Genomic DNA, 12,427 nt, shown 5'->3' with positions numbered 1-12,427 from the left:
GGAAAATCTTGAGCGGGTTTTGGAGTCCTTCCTTCCTGGGGGCCCTTGCACACTCACTTAAACTCAGGGCTGAGCAGGAGCACTGGAAAGGAGAGAGCAACAAGAATATTTATGATTATGATTAGTTATTACATTTCCTAGTCTCTATACAAAAAAGTCTCAAAGCAACTTAGCAATATAAAATACAGCTGGATAAAATCAGTTAAAATTAAACCACAAGACATCCAAAAAATACAGAGAAATTGTTCCAACTTATAGTGCTTTTTGGGTTCTATTCCAATGTTTCTTTAGCCATTCCACTGTCAAACAGCTCTTACTGTCCAAAAGGTCTTCCTGGAGTATTGTCGGAATTTTCTTGTAGCTTGAAGCCATTGGTTTGAGTCCTTCCCTCTAGAACAGAACACAGGCTTGTTCCCTCTTCCATGTGACAGCCCTCTAGATATTTGAAGACAGCTATCTCCTCTCAGTCTCCTCTTTTCTAGGGTAAACATACCCAGCTCCTTCAACCCTTCCTCTTAAGGCTTGGTTTCCAGACCCTTGATCATCTTGCTTGCTTTCCACTATCCACGTTTCCACAGATATATTCTGCTTTTTTTGTTTGCCTGCTTGCTTTACCTGCAGTGAGTCTTATGACAACCTTTGATATTCAAAACTGGGGAAAAGACTCCACCTCAGATTTCCTTTTAATATCATAAATCAATGCTTTTTTTCTGGGGAGGCCGCAGGGGCATGTATACCCCTAAACATTTTGTGACTCTTTGTACTTTTGTCCATTTACTGTATTTAATTTTCCCCAATTTGAACAATAAAATGATAGTTTTCTTGAGTTAAAATGAGAATACCCATAAACATTTTTTTAGAAAAAAGCACTGCCATAAATTCTCTGTCGGCGTTGCCACAAATCCGCTGCCAGCGAAAAAATCCAGAGGCATAGCTGTCAAGCATAGCTGGAAGTGAGAGCTGGACCATAAAGAAGGCTGATCGCCGAAGAATTGATGCTTTTGAATTATGGTGCTGGAGGAGACTCTTGAGAGTCCCATGGACTGCAAGAAGATCAAACGTATCCATTCTTAAGGAAATCACCCTGAGTGCTCACTGGAAGGACAGATTCTGAAGCTGAGGCTCCAATACTTTGGCCACCTTATGAGAAGAGAAGACTCCCTGGAAAAGACCCTGATGTTGGGAAAGATGGAGGGCACAAGGAGAAGGGGACGACAGAGGACGAGATGGTTGGACAGTGTTCTCGAAGCTACAAACATGAGTCTGACCAAACTGCGGGAGGCAGTGGAAGACAAGAGTGCCTGGCGTGCTCTGGTCCAGGGGGTCACGAAGAGTCGGACACGACTAAACGACTAAACAATAGCTGTCAACTTTTCTCTTTTATTGCGAGGAATCCTATTCTGAATAACGGAATTTCCTTTTTAAAAAGGGAAACGTTGACAGCTACGGATAGGAAGGCGACCTCAGAGGAGCCCGCCCCCGGGGTTTTTCTGACACTCCTCCTTCTGACTAGGAGGAAGCAAGAGAGGGACAAGACTGATAGGTAGCAGCAGAGCGGGTTGAGCTCCTGCTTGGGAAAATCAGATGCAAGAAGACGCCCCTTCGAACGTGCTCGCGGCAATCGCGGGCTCCGTCCCCGCCGTCGAGTCCGCTGGTGTCGAAAGCGGGGTTCCTTCTCTACGGACGCGACACGCCACGCGACCGAGAATGTGGGCGGGCGGCCCACAGACAGAGGACAGAAATCGGCGCAGAGCTTCTCTGCCCGAGGGAAGAGGAAGTAGCAGCCCGGTAAGGAGAGAGGAGTCGGTCAGGGCCGTTGGAAGATCTCTGAGCGCAGGCGGTGGAATGCTGTGGACGCGGCGGCACCAGATCCTCCCCGTCTATAGCCCTTTGCGCCGTTCCGTGAGCGCCCCAGAGACTTTGGGGGGGCAGGGCGCAATGGGGGGGAGAGGCGCGTTGCAGAGAAAAAAACACATCTTCTCGGAGGATGCCCTGGACCTTGAAGGATACTACTCTGGCACTTATGACTCTGAAAGGCCAAGAGCCCAACTGAGGCAAATACACTTCCCCTTGTTCGGTGCTCTGGGCTTTGAAGGATACAACCCTTACGTCCCCAATGATGCCTACAAACCTGCTGACATCTATGGTGACTTTATCTCTGGGAGAGAAAACCTCTTCCTTTCAGGCATCCAGGTGGGGAACTGCAATACCCTCTGCTTGAAGAAGTCTCTGGCCCCTGCGGTTCATTCTTGGAGCTCTTCTGAAGAGGATTCTGGGCTCCCAACGAAATCATTTCTGCTGTCAGGTCACCATTTGACCTATAATAGAGCCATCTATGGTCTCCTGGCGTGCACCCTGGAGAGTTTAGATGAGTCCGAGCTAAAAAAGTTCAAGGGCGAACTCTGCCATTTCTACATTCCGATGGGCGATCTCCAGGTCACCCAGGACTGGCTGCAGGAACGTGGTGCTTGGACTCTCTGCCATCTCCTGCTCAGGCACTATGATGTGGATGGTGCCGTGGAGGTGGCAGCCAAAGTGCTGAAGGCCATCGACTGCCAGCCGCAGGCGGACATGCTTCTCCGTGGAAGGGCAAGTAAGGACCTCAGAAAGGGGAACATTTGTTTGAGCCTGATTATCTCCTCATGAAGAAATGTTGGCTGGAGGAAGAGAGGTTTCTTTAGCTGGGTCGGGTTTGTCATAAACTTATTATTTACATTCTCAGTGTGTCTTAACCAATTGGAGGGAGGACTCAGAAATCGCAGGTCTCTCTTCCTATATTGATATTATTTTATTGCATAAAATTTATACTTCAGTTGGTTGTAAAAAAAACCAACAACCCTAAAGCAGTTTTAAATGCCCCTCTTTGCCCTTCCTCCATCTCACATTATTTCTTCGCATCGTTTCAACATGGACATTAAATGGCAAGAATAACATTATTTATCATCTTTGCATTGTAGCTCTCAATTCCTCTTTCATGCTGTATTCATTTCCCTTCTTTGCAATTATTTTGAAAAATGACACTACAAATACACATGGGTGCACACAACCAGTGATCTCAAACAGACACAGTTTTCTCCTGTGACCAAGAGCAGATGTCTTTTACTAGTTAGAAGTAGTTTCATCAGGGTTTCTACTTGTAATCAGGTCTGACTTTCAGTATAGAATAAATAGGAATTTATAGTATGAGATAAACAATGAAAATTTACAGCAAAATTGCTGTGGGTTCCATCCCTCTTCAGATCATCTCTTGTTTCCATTTCCCCACTTTGATTTATCCATGTCAGGATGCCTGTGTTATCAAAGTTGTGTGTGTGTGTGTGTGTGTGTGTGTGAGAGAGAGAGAGAGAGAGAGAGAGAGAGAGAGAGAGAGAGAGAGAGAGAGAGAGAGAGAGATTGGGTTAACAACCGAATTAGTACCATCTCTACTTTTTGCATTCCATTTCCTGACGACCCAAAGGTTTACAGTCCCAATCTGAACTTAGTAGGCCTTTCCCCTATTCCTCATACAAGCAGAACAAGGTGAAAATAAAATCACTTGTTTTTACAGGCATTCCTGAGTTCTCGGTGCAAGTATCAGAATCCCCTCTATTTGCAGAGAAAGGACAGTGCCGAAAGACAAGTCCTGCAAATTCCAGTAAAAGTGTATTTTGCTACCAGTGTCTTAGAGAGGTAAAGGACTGGACTCATCCTGATTTGTATTAGCCCCTTTTAACATGTAACTTGTGAATTTGAATTTCAAGCTTAGGTAAGTTTGTGGTTTTGCTATTCAACACGAATTACAGTGGTACCTCGGGTTAAGTACTTAATTCGTTCAGGAGGTTCGTTCTTAACCTGAAACTGTTCTTAACCTGAAGCACTACTTTAGCTAATGGGGTATCCTGCTGCCGCCGGGCCGCCGGAGCACGATTTCTGTTCTCATCCTGAACCAAAGTGCTTAACCTGAGGTACTATTTCTGGGTTAGCGGAGTCTATAACCTGAAGCGTATGTAACCCGAGGTACCACTGTACTTGGAATGGACAGGTGTCTCCAACACAAATAATTGTTTTTTTTGGTTGTGAGCTGCAAATGGCCAACTGCACGCACTCCTATTGTGATTGCTGTATATAGCGTGGAAATGTTCTGTGTGGGATCTATCCTATGATGTTATCAATTTGCAATAATCCCATGTTTCAATAGAATTCTTCAACATGTCCCCAGTGTCTTAAGGAGCAGGAGGCAATTCTTTGACTAAAGCGGAGGGTGTGCATCTTGACTCCTGTGTACCTGCATGCAAATGCATTGATATGACTACAAAATGTTGGTTCACTACTTCCTTGCACACCCACCCACCCATCCTTCTCTTTCCTTACCTAGAGAGTGCAGGTAATTTAATATTTTTGGGTTACATCTGCCTTTGGTAAGTACACTGAGATCTTTGGAAAGAATGGCAAATATTCTGTAAACATTTTTGGGTAAAAGTCTAGATTAAAAAGAAAAGAAAAGACAATGCCTGTAATCACCATACTATAGCTCATTGCCAAAACAAACACAAAAGGCAGATGCTGTGACATAGCGTTTAGTGTTTCCATAGGGTGGGGCTCAAGCAGTGCCCCTTGGTGTAGGAACTAGGGCACTGCAAGAAGATAAGAATGCCTATATTTTCAGATAGGATGGGCAGTATGGCTTAAATATTAATCATTACTGCTTTGCCACAGGATCTTCCAGAGAGAATCATACCAGGTGTGGTTTGGGATTCACAAAGGAACCATGAAATCTACAGGTGAGATCTTTTTACAATCTCTGCATTCAAATAATGTTTTCAACATTGAATTGTCTGCTGACAATTCTGGGGAAGGTACTACAGAACACATTCAACTAATGTGGGTCTCAGGGAGGCATACCCAAAATCACCCCAGAAATATACAATGTATATGTGTGTGTGGCAACATCTCAGAGAGATCAAACACAGAAGTTTCCCACCCTTCTCGTACTGCAGCACAAAGGCAACGTGATTCGCAGGGGGGTGGGGTTGCTGATACAGCTCCTTGCAAGGGCACAAAAGACCCTAGGTACATCTCTGGGGTCTCATGGTCTTCATATAACCAGCTTACATCTGTGACAGCATGTTGTGATTGTGCAGTGGGTGAATTCTGTTACAGAAAAGCTTACCTGCCATGGTAATGGAAGGGAGACTGGAGCCCTCCCCATGCTCACTGGATTTGGCTGGTTGAGAGAATTACTAAGAGTCACTCACACAACCTTTTGTTAGTTCCAGCATTTAAAAGCATTTTTTTCCAGTACCGAAAGATGCCTTACTTACTTCCTGGGGAGTCTTGTAGCCAAAATACTTCTCTATGACAAAATGCTGTGTGTGTGTGTGGCAAGATGTTTGCTTGGGAGATTCTCTTTACTAAAAGCGTCATCCCTATACTTGGCCACTGTGTAGCAAAGAGCTTTTAAAGGGAGCCCATATTTTTCTTATCCTTACCCTTCTAATCAACTCTCCTCATCCCCATACAGCTTCCAATATGTTATTTGCATAGGTCTGCCACCCACACAGCTGTGGAAATGTTCAGGGATGCAGGAGAGGATATATTGTTTGATTATAGCCTTTCCAACTTGTGTAAACAAGTTCGCAATTTAGCAGGGTAACATTCCCCTTTTTAAACTCACAGCAGATGTGTTTGCTCAGGCTCACTAAAGCCTCTATAATAACTGTTCTGGTATTTTCCCCTTATTCCCTCATAAAAGATAAGACACGACACAGTCTTATTTAAAAGTATAAAAAGTTTACTCACATTCTGTTCACAATCGGATCCCAGAAGGCAGACTTAGCTTAGAAAAGTAACATGCACCTGGAAACTATCCCATAAACAGACAGTCCCTTTGTCCTCTCTTGGCTGGAGGCCAAAAGAGCATCTTTGGCTAAGCAGATGTTGCTTCTTCGACAAAAGTAGACACACAGAGAGAGATGACTGCCCTGCCCTGTGCTTTTGTCGTTACCTGCACAGGTGAGGCCACACCCACCTCTAGTCACATGCAGAGGAAGTCTGTCCCAGCCCAGGAGGAAACAGGAAGTTTACCTGCTGGCTGGACAATCATTCCTCTCCATGTGTAAACATGTTCACTCTAGGAATGTTGTACTTGACTGCTCTTGTGTTTCACATCCCACAACAGCTGCATCAGATGCAGATGAGCCAAGAGCAAAGAAGCAGAACATGCAGGCGGTATTGAACTTTTACTACATTGTCATTAGTATGAGAAGAACATGCAGGCCGTACATATTAATAGTTGTGAGACGAGCTACAGATACATCTAATACAAGCATGTATCAGGATCTACCAGTAGATCACTGGATGTCTATGGTAGATCACCAGCTCCCCCAAAAAACCCTTAACAACTTTGGCTCCTCTAAGAAAAAGCTCAACATTTTCCCCTGCACCCCCCCAAAATGGGGCTTTCCTCCTCCCTGAAAAAAGCTCAGCTACTTTGGCCTGAACCCCCAAAAAGTGGGTAGATCACTGCCAGTTTTTAACTCTGTGAGTAGATCACAGTCTCTTGGGAGCTGGCCACCCCTGATCTAATAGAACAGCAGGGGAAACTGCACTGATCACTGTTCCTTTCATCTTTCTCTTTGTTGCATTCAGGTTGTGCTCCCTTGAGGCTGGCTCCTTTCAGTGCTACTACACTGATCTCATATTTGAGGTGGGAGCGGGTGTCACCATAACATACCACTTTGATTCATGGCACAAGCACCTGAATGGAAGGGATGCACAGAGGTTGTCTGTCGCTGGTCCTTTGCTCAACATCCAAGCGGATCCACTCGAGGCTGTGGCAGCCGTTCACTTCCCTCACTTCCTGTGCCTTGCAGGTACGGTAGGGGGTGGGGAACCTTCCAATGGTATAACTGTAACTGGAGGAATGAATACTTAAAAAGAATACGATATAACATGTGTGGGATGTAATCCACTGGGAGCAGTCAAGTACAGCATTACCTGTTTTGACTCAGAGATTTGAAGCTTCAGAGTTCTCTGCACCAGGAGGGCTGGTGCAGAAAAGAGAAGGGCTAGTGTGCAGGAGGAGATATCTGGCTTTAAAGAAGAATGGGAACATTTTACAAATTAGTTAAAACAACAACAAAATGAACTGGACTCCTTGGCAGGTTTTGAATAAACATACACAAATTTATTATTGCTAACATAATAGACAGATAAATTAAGGATCTTTACAAGTTTATATTATGCAGAGAATAATATGTGTTGAAAAATCAGAGAGAGGAGCTGAGGGAAGTCTTGGGGGAGGGAGGGAGGGTTTTTCTTGGGGAGGGGGAAAATGGGGGAAATGAAGATGATATGTTTTTGATAATTTGTTATGATGAAATTCTTAATAAAAATTATTTCTTGAAAAATGTTTAGATAACCTCCAGAGCCACTGCCCTAAGCAAGCTACTTATTATTGACCCATATTCCATTTGTGTTCCTTTTTTTTACAGATGGGGACAGCTCCCAAGTCTACATTGGACATTTTGTGGAAGAGGGGATGAGTCTAGAAAAGCCAAGCAGAGTGGGGTCACGTCATGCTGTGTTGAGAAACCCCAAGTTCTCTTCCCGTGGAGTAGTTTTCAAAAAGCCTTGGTTTAAACGGAAGATGAAGGTCCACTGCATCACACTGCTCTATCATGTGCTTGAAGTTCCAGCTCAAAAATTCCACCTATACCTCCTCCCAAACGACTCTTCTCTAAGAAAGGTAATTGGGAATCTTTCACTCTGCTAAGTGGCATGAGACTTGCAATATAATTAGATGCAAGAACTGTGGGCAAACTCATTCATCAAGGTGTGCTTGGATTGATTGATTGATATTGATATTGATATTGATATTGATATTGATATTGATATTGATATTGATATTGATATTGATATTGATATTGATATTGATATTGATATTGATATTGATATTGATTGATTGATTGATTGATTGATTGATTGACTGAAGTTCTACAAAACATGAACCCACATTAGCAGTTGCCCCCCACCAGCATAAAAATAAACCCCTTTCCTTTGCTGGGCAGAAGCCAAATGACTGTCTTCTTCTCTAGACACAGTGTTGTCATCGAATTGTGTAAAGAAAATACCTTTATGCCAGGTTATGCAGCATGTTGACTTGGAAGTCTTCCCTGAGGTGAGGCTTGGAATTGGCTTAGCAGCTTGGCATCTCCCTTGCATGTCTCAAAAATCACTCTGTTTGTGCTTCCCAGACAGTCCATGAGAAAGAAGAGAAATGCCCTTCGTGGAGATTGGATAAACCCTCTGTCATCCTCAAGCCTCTGAGGATTGGCTCTCGCTTCTTTGTGCAGAAGTTAGATGATGTCGAAATCTGCCCCAAGGTAAGATGCAAAAATGATGGAAAGTGTTACCTGGAGGGAGTCTGTGTGGTATGAGAAGGGGACAGCTAAACCAGGATCCCTTCAACCTCTTATTTACTCCCCTTAAAATTGGCAGGCCATGGGCTAAGCCATAGTCACACTCACACAGCTTTCCCTCTTTCCCACAGGAACTGGAGCTTCAATATTTGCATGCAGACATGGAGCAGCAGTACCTTGAACTCTATGCTGAACACAGGCAAGATAAGTTCCACTTCAGCCTGATAGAGAAGAAAAGGGATGAACTCATCTGGGAGGCCTTTGTGAGACAAGGTGAGCTTTGCTCAAGGGAAGACCGCAAGATTAGACCATAGCTTGAAAAGGCCACATGCACTCTCTGACTGCATCTTCCCTGTTCTCTTTCAGAAGAGCTGAAATCTTCTAACCCAACAGAAGGTCAGTAGGAATGCAGTAATAGCCTACCCAGGGTTGCACATCTGGAATGGTGCATATTCACTATGGGAAATTTTAGAGTGAGATTTGGAAGTCATCCTTGTAGTCTCTGCTTGCTTCATGCATCTACTCATTCCCTCTCTCTCTCTCTTTTCCAGCTGCTAGTGGCTACATAGAGACTACTGCACTGTTCCTCAGCAGTGCCTCTGGAACATGCCATGGGTTATTTCTCATATTCTCAGCCATAAATGTCTGGGAGGCAGGACAGCTTGAAGACAAACTAGGCCTTCTACTTTGATCACCTCTCTCTAGAGCTCACTGTCTTGAAACATCCTCTGAAGCCATATTTTAAAAAGAGCATTTTCTTTTATTTTTGTCTGACAGAGGCAAGCCCACCTTATCCAATGTCAGTCTCATCAAAACAACATTTCATTGAGCAACACCGGGAAGAGCTGATCCAGCGGACCAGCAACGTTGAAGCGGTGCTGGATATGCTCCTTGGCACCATTCTGAATAATGAGCAGTATGAAATGATCTCTTCAAAGGGAACCAACCAAGAGAAAATGAGGGCGCTCTACATGCTGGTGCCAAGTTGGAACCGCTATTGCAAGGATCTGCTTTACAAAGTACTGAAGAACAGAAATCCATATCTTTTTGATGAACTGGAAGGGAAATGAGACCACAATGAAGTCAAAGAGAGACAACAGGAACTCCAACTGCATGTACTATGTGACTTCAGTTCTTCCTTTTGGGTTCAAATATTGTTGGCAGAAAGCAAGTGATATGTGCATCTACTCAAAGCTGTGGGATTTCCAGGCAAAATCACAAATGCATGAGTGCCAGACAGGCACATGAGGGGCTGACACTCATATAGTTCCTTAATCAATAAAGAAGGGACCGTATGAGGTCACTTCCTTAATGCTTTGGGGGGGGATTTCCAACAAAGGAAATAATATTATGTACTTGCCCTTGCATGAGCTCTCTTTTGTTTATCTTACTAAAACATGTGGTTCATTCTTAGCAATGAGGACAAAGAAGGGCAGGTCAGCTGACCACAAATAAACAGGTGCAATTGCCTAATTCCTAGCTTGCAGTGAGCTGCATTACGGGGTTTTTTATTCGGCTAAAAGGGCTTCACAGCCTGTTTCTCAAACACGTGTGGGACAGGAGGTTTAAATTTTAATTTACAAAATTAATCCTCAATCCATTGCCATCAAAATCAGCAATTGCTGCTGGCTGAGCCTTGTCCTTTTCCACTTTGTCCATCACCAGAGAAGAGTGGGAGAAAGAAACTTGCTTATTGCAAGCACCAGCAGCATGAGGGAGATGTCTCTCCCTAAGCAGGTGTCTTAAAAATAAGGGGACTGCTTGCTTTGGCTGCACCAGCAGGGAACAGGCACGCCCACTGCCAAATCGAGCAGCATTTAAACACACACACCCCAGTCATCAGCAGTGAGCTATCAGAAAACGTACAAGGATTTTAGGCTGACAAGTTTTTCAACCTAAATCAGATAAGTTTTGGTTTTAGATTAATAGAAAAAGTGTCATAGTTATTTCTGAAACCCAGAGTTATGGGAGCACAACAGAATGGCAGGAAATTGCCCAAATCTCACAGTTGTTTCCCATATATATATATATCACAAGCCTGATCCTCTGTCACTTAACTGTGTCCCCTCAGCTTTTCTTTCAGCTTCTTCCCACCCTAACTTTTCTCTCAACAGTCCAGCAAAAACGAAGCACTGCAAAACCAGCAAGCACTAAGCATAGGTTTGTGCAAGGCAGAAAAGAAGTCCTCAAAGAGCTTCACAGGCTGAAGAGATCTCCAGAAGAGTTCCTTCTGCAGTGTAGCGAAGAAGTGGGGAGAAACAATTGCAACAGGGGCTGCTCCAGGCTGGACTCTGGACCTCAGGCTGAGCTCCCTGCCTCCCTCGCACTAACTAGAGGGACTGGAAATGGCAACAGAATGAGACACTCCTTCCGGCTTACCTCTGCAGTGTGGGATGTAATCTATTGGAGCAGTCAAATACAACATTTCTTGTTTCCCTAGAGTGGACACAGGAAGTGTTACTCCAGCCAAGGTAGAATTTCCTGTTACACCTGGTCTGGAGCTTTCTCCCCCTGCATGTGACCAAGTAGATGAGCATGACCCTTGCAGACCTAACAAAAGGCCCAGTCATGCAACCATCTCTCTCTCCTATTTTGGCCACTGCTCCTGGTGCATTTGATGCTGTCTGCTGGCTCTTTGCCAGCAGCACATAGGCCCATCCTTACAAGGATGTAAGCCACACTAGTCCTGAGAGGCATGTATTGGCTTCCAGTATGTTTCCGAGCACAATTCAAAGTGTTGATGCTGACCTTTAAAGCCCCAAATGGCCTCAGTTCTGTATAACTGAAGGAATGTCTCCACCTCCATTGTTCAGCCTAGACACTGAGTAAAACAGCTACTTTGAGATTCCTACTACAAAGGAATTTCAGAGATAGACTGGAAAGAGAAGCTGCTGAATTGCAACTCATTACCAAACTTAAAACCATGGAGAGACCTGGTCTGAACAGAGACATTGGATTCTTATCTCATTATACATGACTAAGCCATTTTTTACCTTCTCACCCCTTGCCTTTTCCTGTAAGACCTATTGCAGTCATTAAGAGTCGTCAACAGGCTCATCTCAGCTATCTGCCAATCTCCCATTCCCACCACCCTTCTGAGTAATACCCCTCCCCACCTTCTCACTATATAGAAGGGTCTGGCAACTTCTGTTTCAGTGTATCTGAAGAAGTGTGCATGCACACGAAAGCTCATACCAAGAACTAACTTAGTTGGTCTTTAAGGTGCTACTGGAAGGAATTTTTTTATTTTGACTATGGCAGACCAACACGGCTACCTATCTGTCACTAGCTTGAGTTAGGAAGGATAATATTTAATCAATATATCCTCTCCTACTATCCACAATTCCCACATGCAGCCTCTCCTGTTTTGTGCTTTTTTACAGGGCTCAGCTGGTGCTGACTTTGAATGGGTGTGATGGTGAAGATCATCCACAGCCATCTTTTGGACATCTTGAAGGACTTGGGGAGGAGGAATTCAAGAAGTCCAAGGGCAAATTCATTCAGTTCCTTTAGTGAACAGGTTTAGGTATTTGTGCTCCTTTCGTTTCTATACTTCAGGGTCTACAGAACTCCCTGCCACAATAAATTTAATCAAACCTTATTTTGCCTTTTTCTGCTGCTATCCATTCCCCTAGAAGGCCTTCAAAGTATGAATGGCACAGGCCTGAGTTTGACGCTGGAGACGGAATGATATAGTAACTAGGATGGCTAATTAAAGGTATATTTTGTACATTAATGGAATACTGATATTAACTTGGGGTCTTACATGAGTTTGTTGACAGTTTTGAAGGACTCTGTTGTCTTGATGAGAGATGTGAAGGAGAAGACCTGTGGTCTTGCAAACAATTTCCCAGAGAAGAAGTTACTCTGCAGTTTGCCATTAATCCTGGCGCTTACCCACTGCACACCTGAGGCTGCCTGGTTTCCTAACTGTGGTTAGATCAGGAGAAACCTGTGGGCTTGTCTTCTCCTTCCTGCTGTCTCCTCTCCTGGCGGGTTGGTCATGTTGCATGTCTTACTTACCTAAA

General features: G+C 44.2%; 1 protein-coding gene across 5 annotated transcripts; it reads left to right on the top strand.

Moving 5' to 3' along the window:
* The first annotated feature begins 952 nt into the window (after window positions 1–952).
* Window positions 953–12,000, top strand: LOC310691143 (caspase recruitment domain-containing protein 8-like). 5 transcript variants are annotated; one of them, XM_083470754.1, is made up of 10 exons: window positions 953–2,146; window positions 2,186–2,593; window positions 3,548–3,669; window positions 4,696–4,760; window positions 6,628–6,851; window positions 7,473–7,726; window positions 8,235–8,363; window positions 8,531–8,672; window positions 8,766–8,795; window positions 9,177–9,878. In XM_083470754.1, the coding sequence occupies exons 1-10, from the start codon at window positions 1,585–1,587 to the stop codon at window positions 9,467–9,469; spliced, it is 2,229 nt and encodes a 742-aa protein (XP_083326880.1). In that variant the 5' UTR covers window positions 953–1,584; the 3' UTR covers window positions 9,470–9,878. The 5 variants fall into 5 exon arrangements, with proteins under 5 accessions (XP_083326880.1, XP_083326881.1, XP_083326878.1 ...); XM_083470755.1 differs by lacking the exon at window positions 9,177–9,878 and adding an exon at window positions 11,783–12,000 and having other exon boundaries at window positions 953–2,593; XM_083470752.1 differs by having other exon boundaries at window positions 953–2,593; window positions 8,769–8,795.
* The last annotated feature ends 427 nt before the right edge of the window (window positions 12,001–12,427 follow it).

This window comes from Podarcis liolepis, assembly GCF_965112155.1.
Source record: "Podarcis liolepis genome assembly, chromosome: 13".
NCBI lineage: Eukaryota > Metazoa > Chordata > Lepidosauria > Squamata > Lacertidae > Podarcis > Podarcis liolepis.
Note: the sequence above shows the minus strand (reverse complement) of the source record. Positions and strands in the feature narration are given on the sequence as shown.

Coding starts and splice junctions, on each gene's coding strand:
- LOC310691143 (XM_083470751.1), top strand. CDS start 1,585: ATGCAAGAAGACGCCCCTTCGAACGTGCTCGCGGCAATCGCGGGCTCC. Junction 8,364..8,530: donor ATGTCGAAATCTGCCCCAAG/GTAAGATGCAAA, acceptor TCTTTCCCACAG/GAACTGGAGCTTCAATATTT. Junction 8,796..9,176: donor ATCTTCTAACCCAACAGAAG/GTCAGTAGGAAT, acceptor TTTGTCTGACAG/AGGCAAGCCCACCTTATCCA.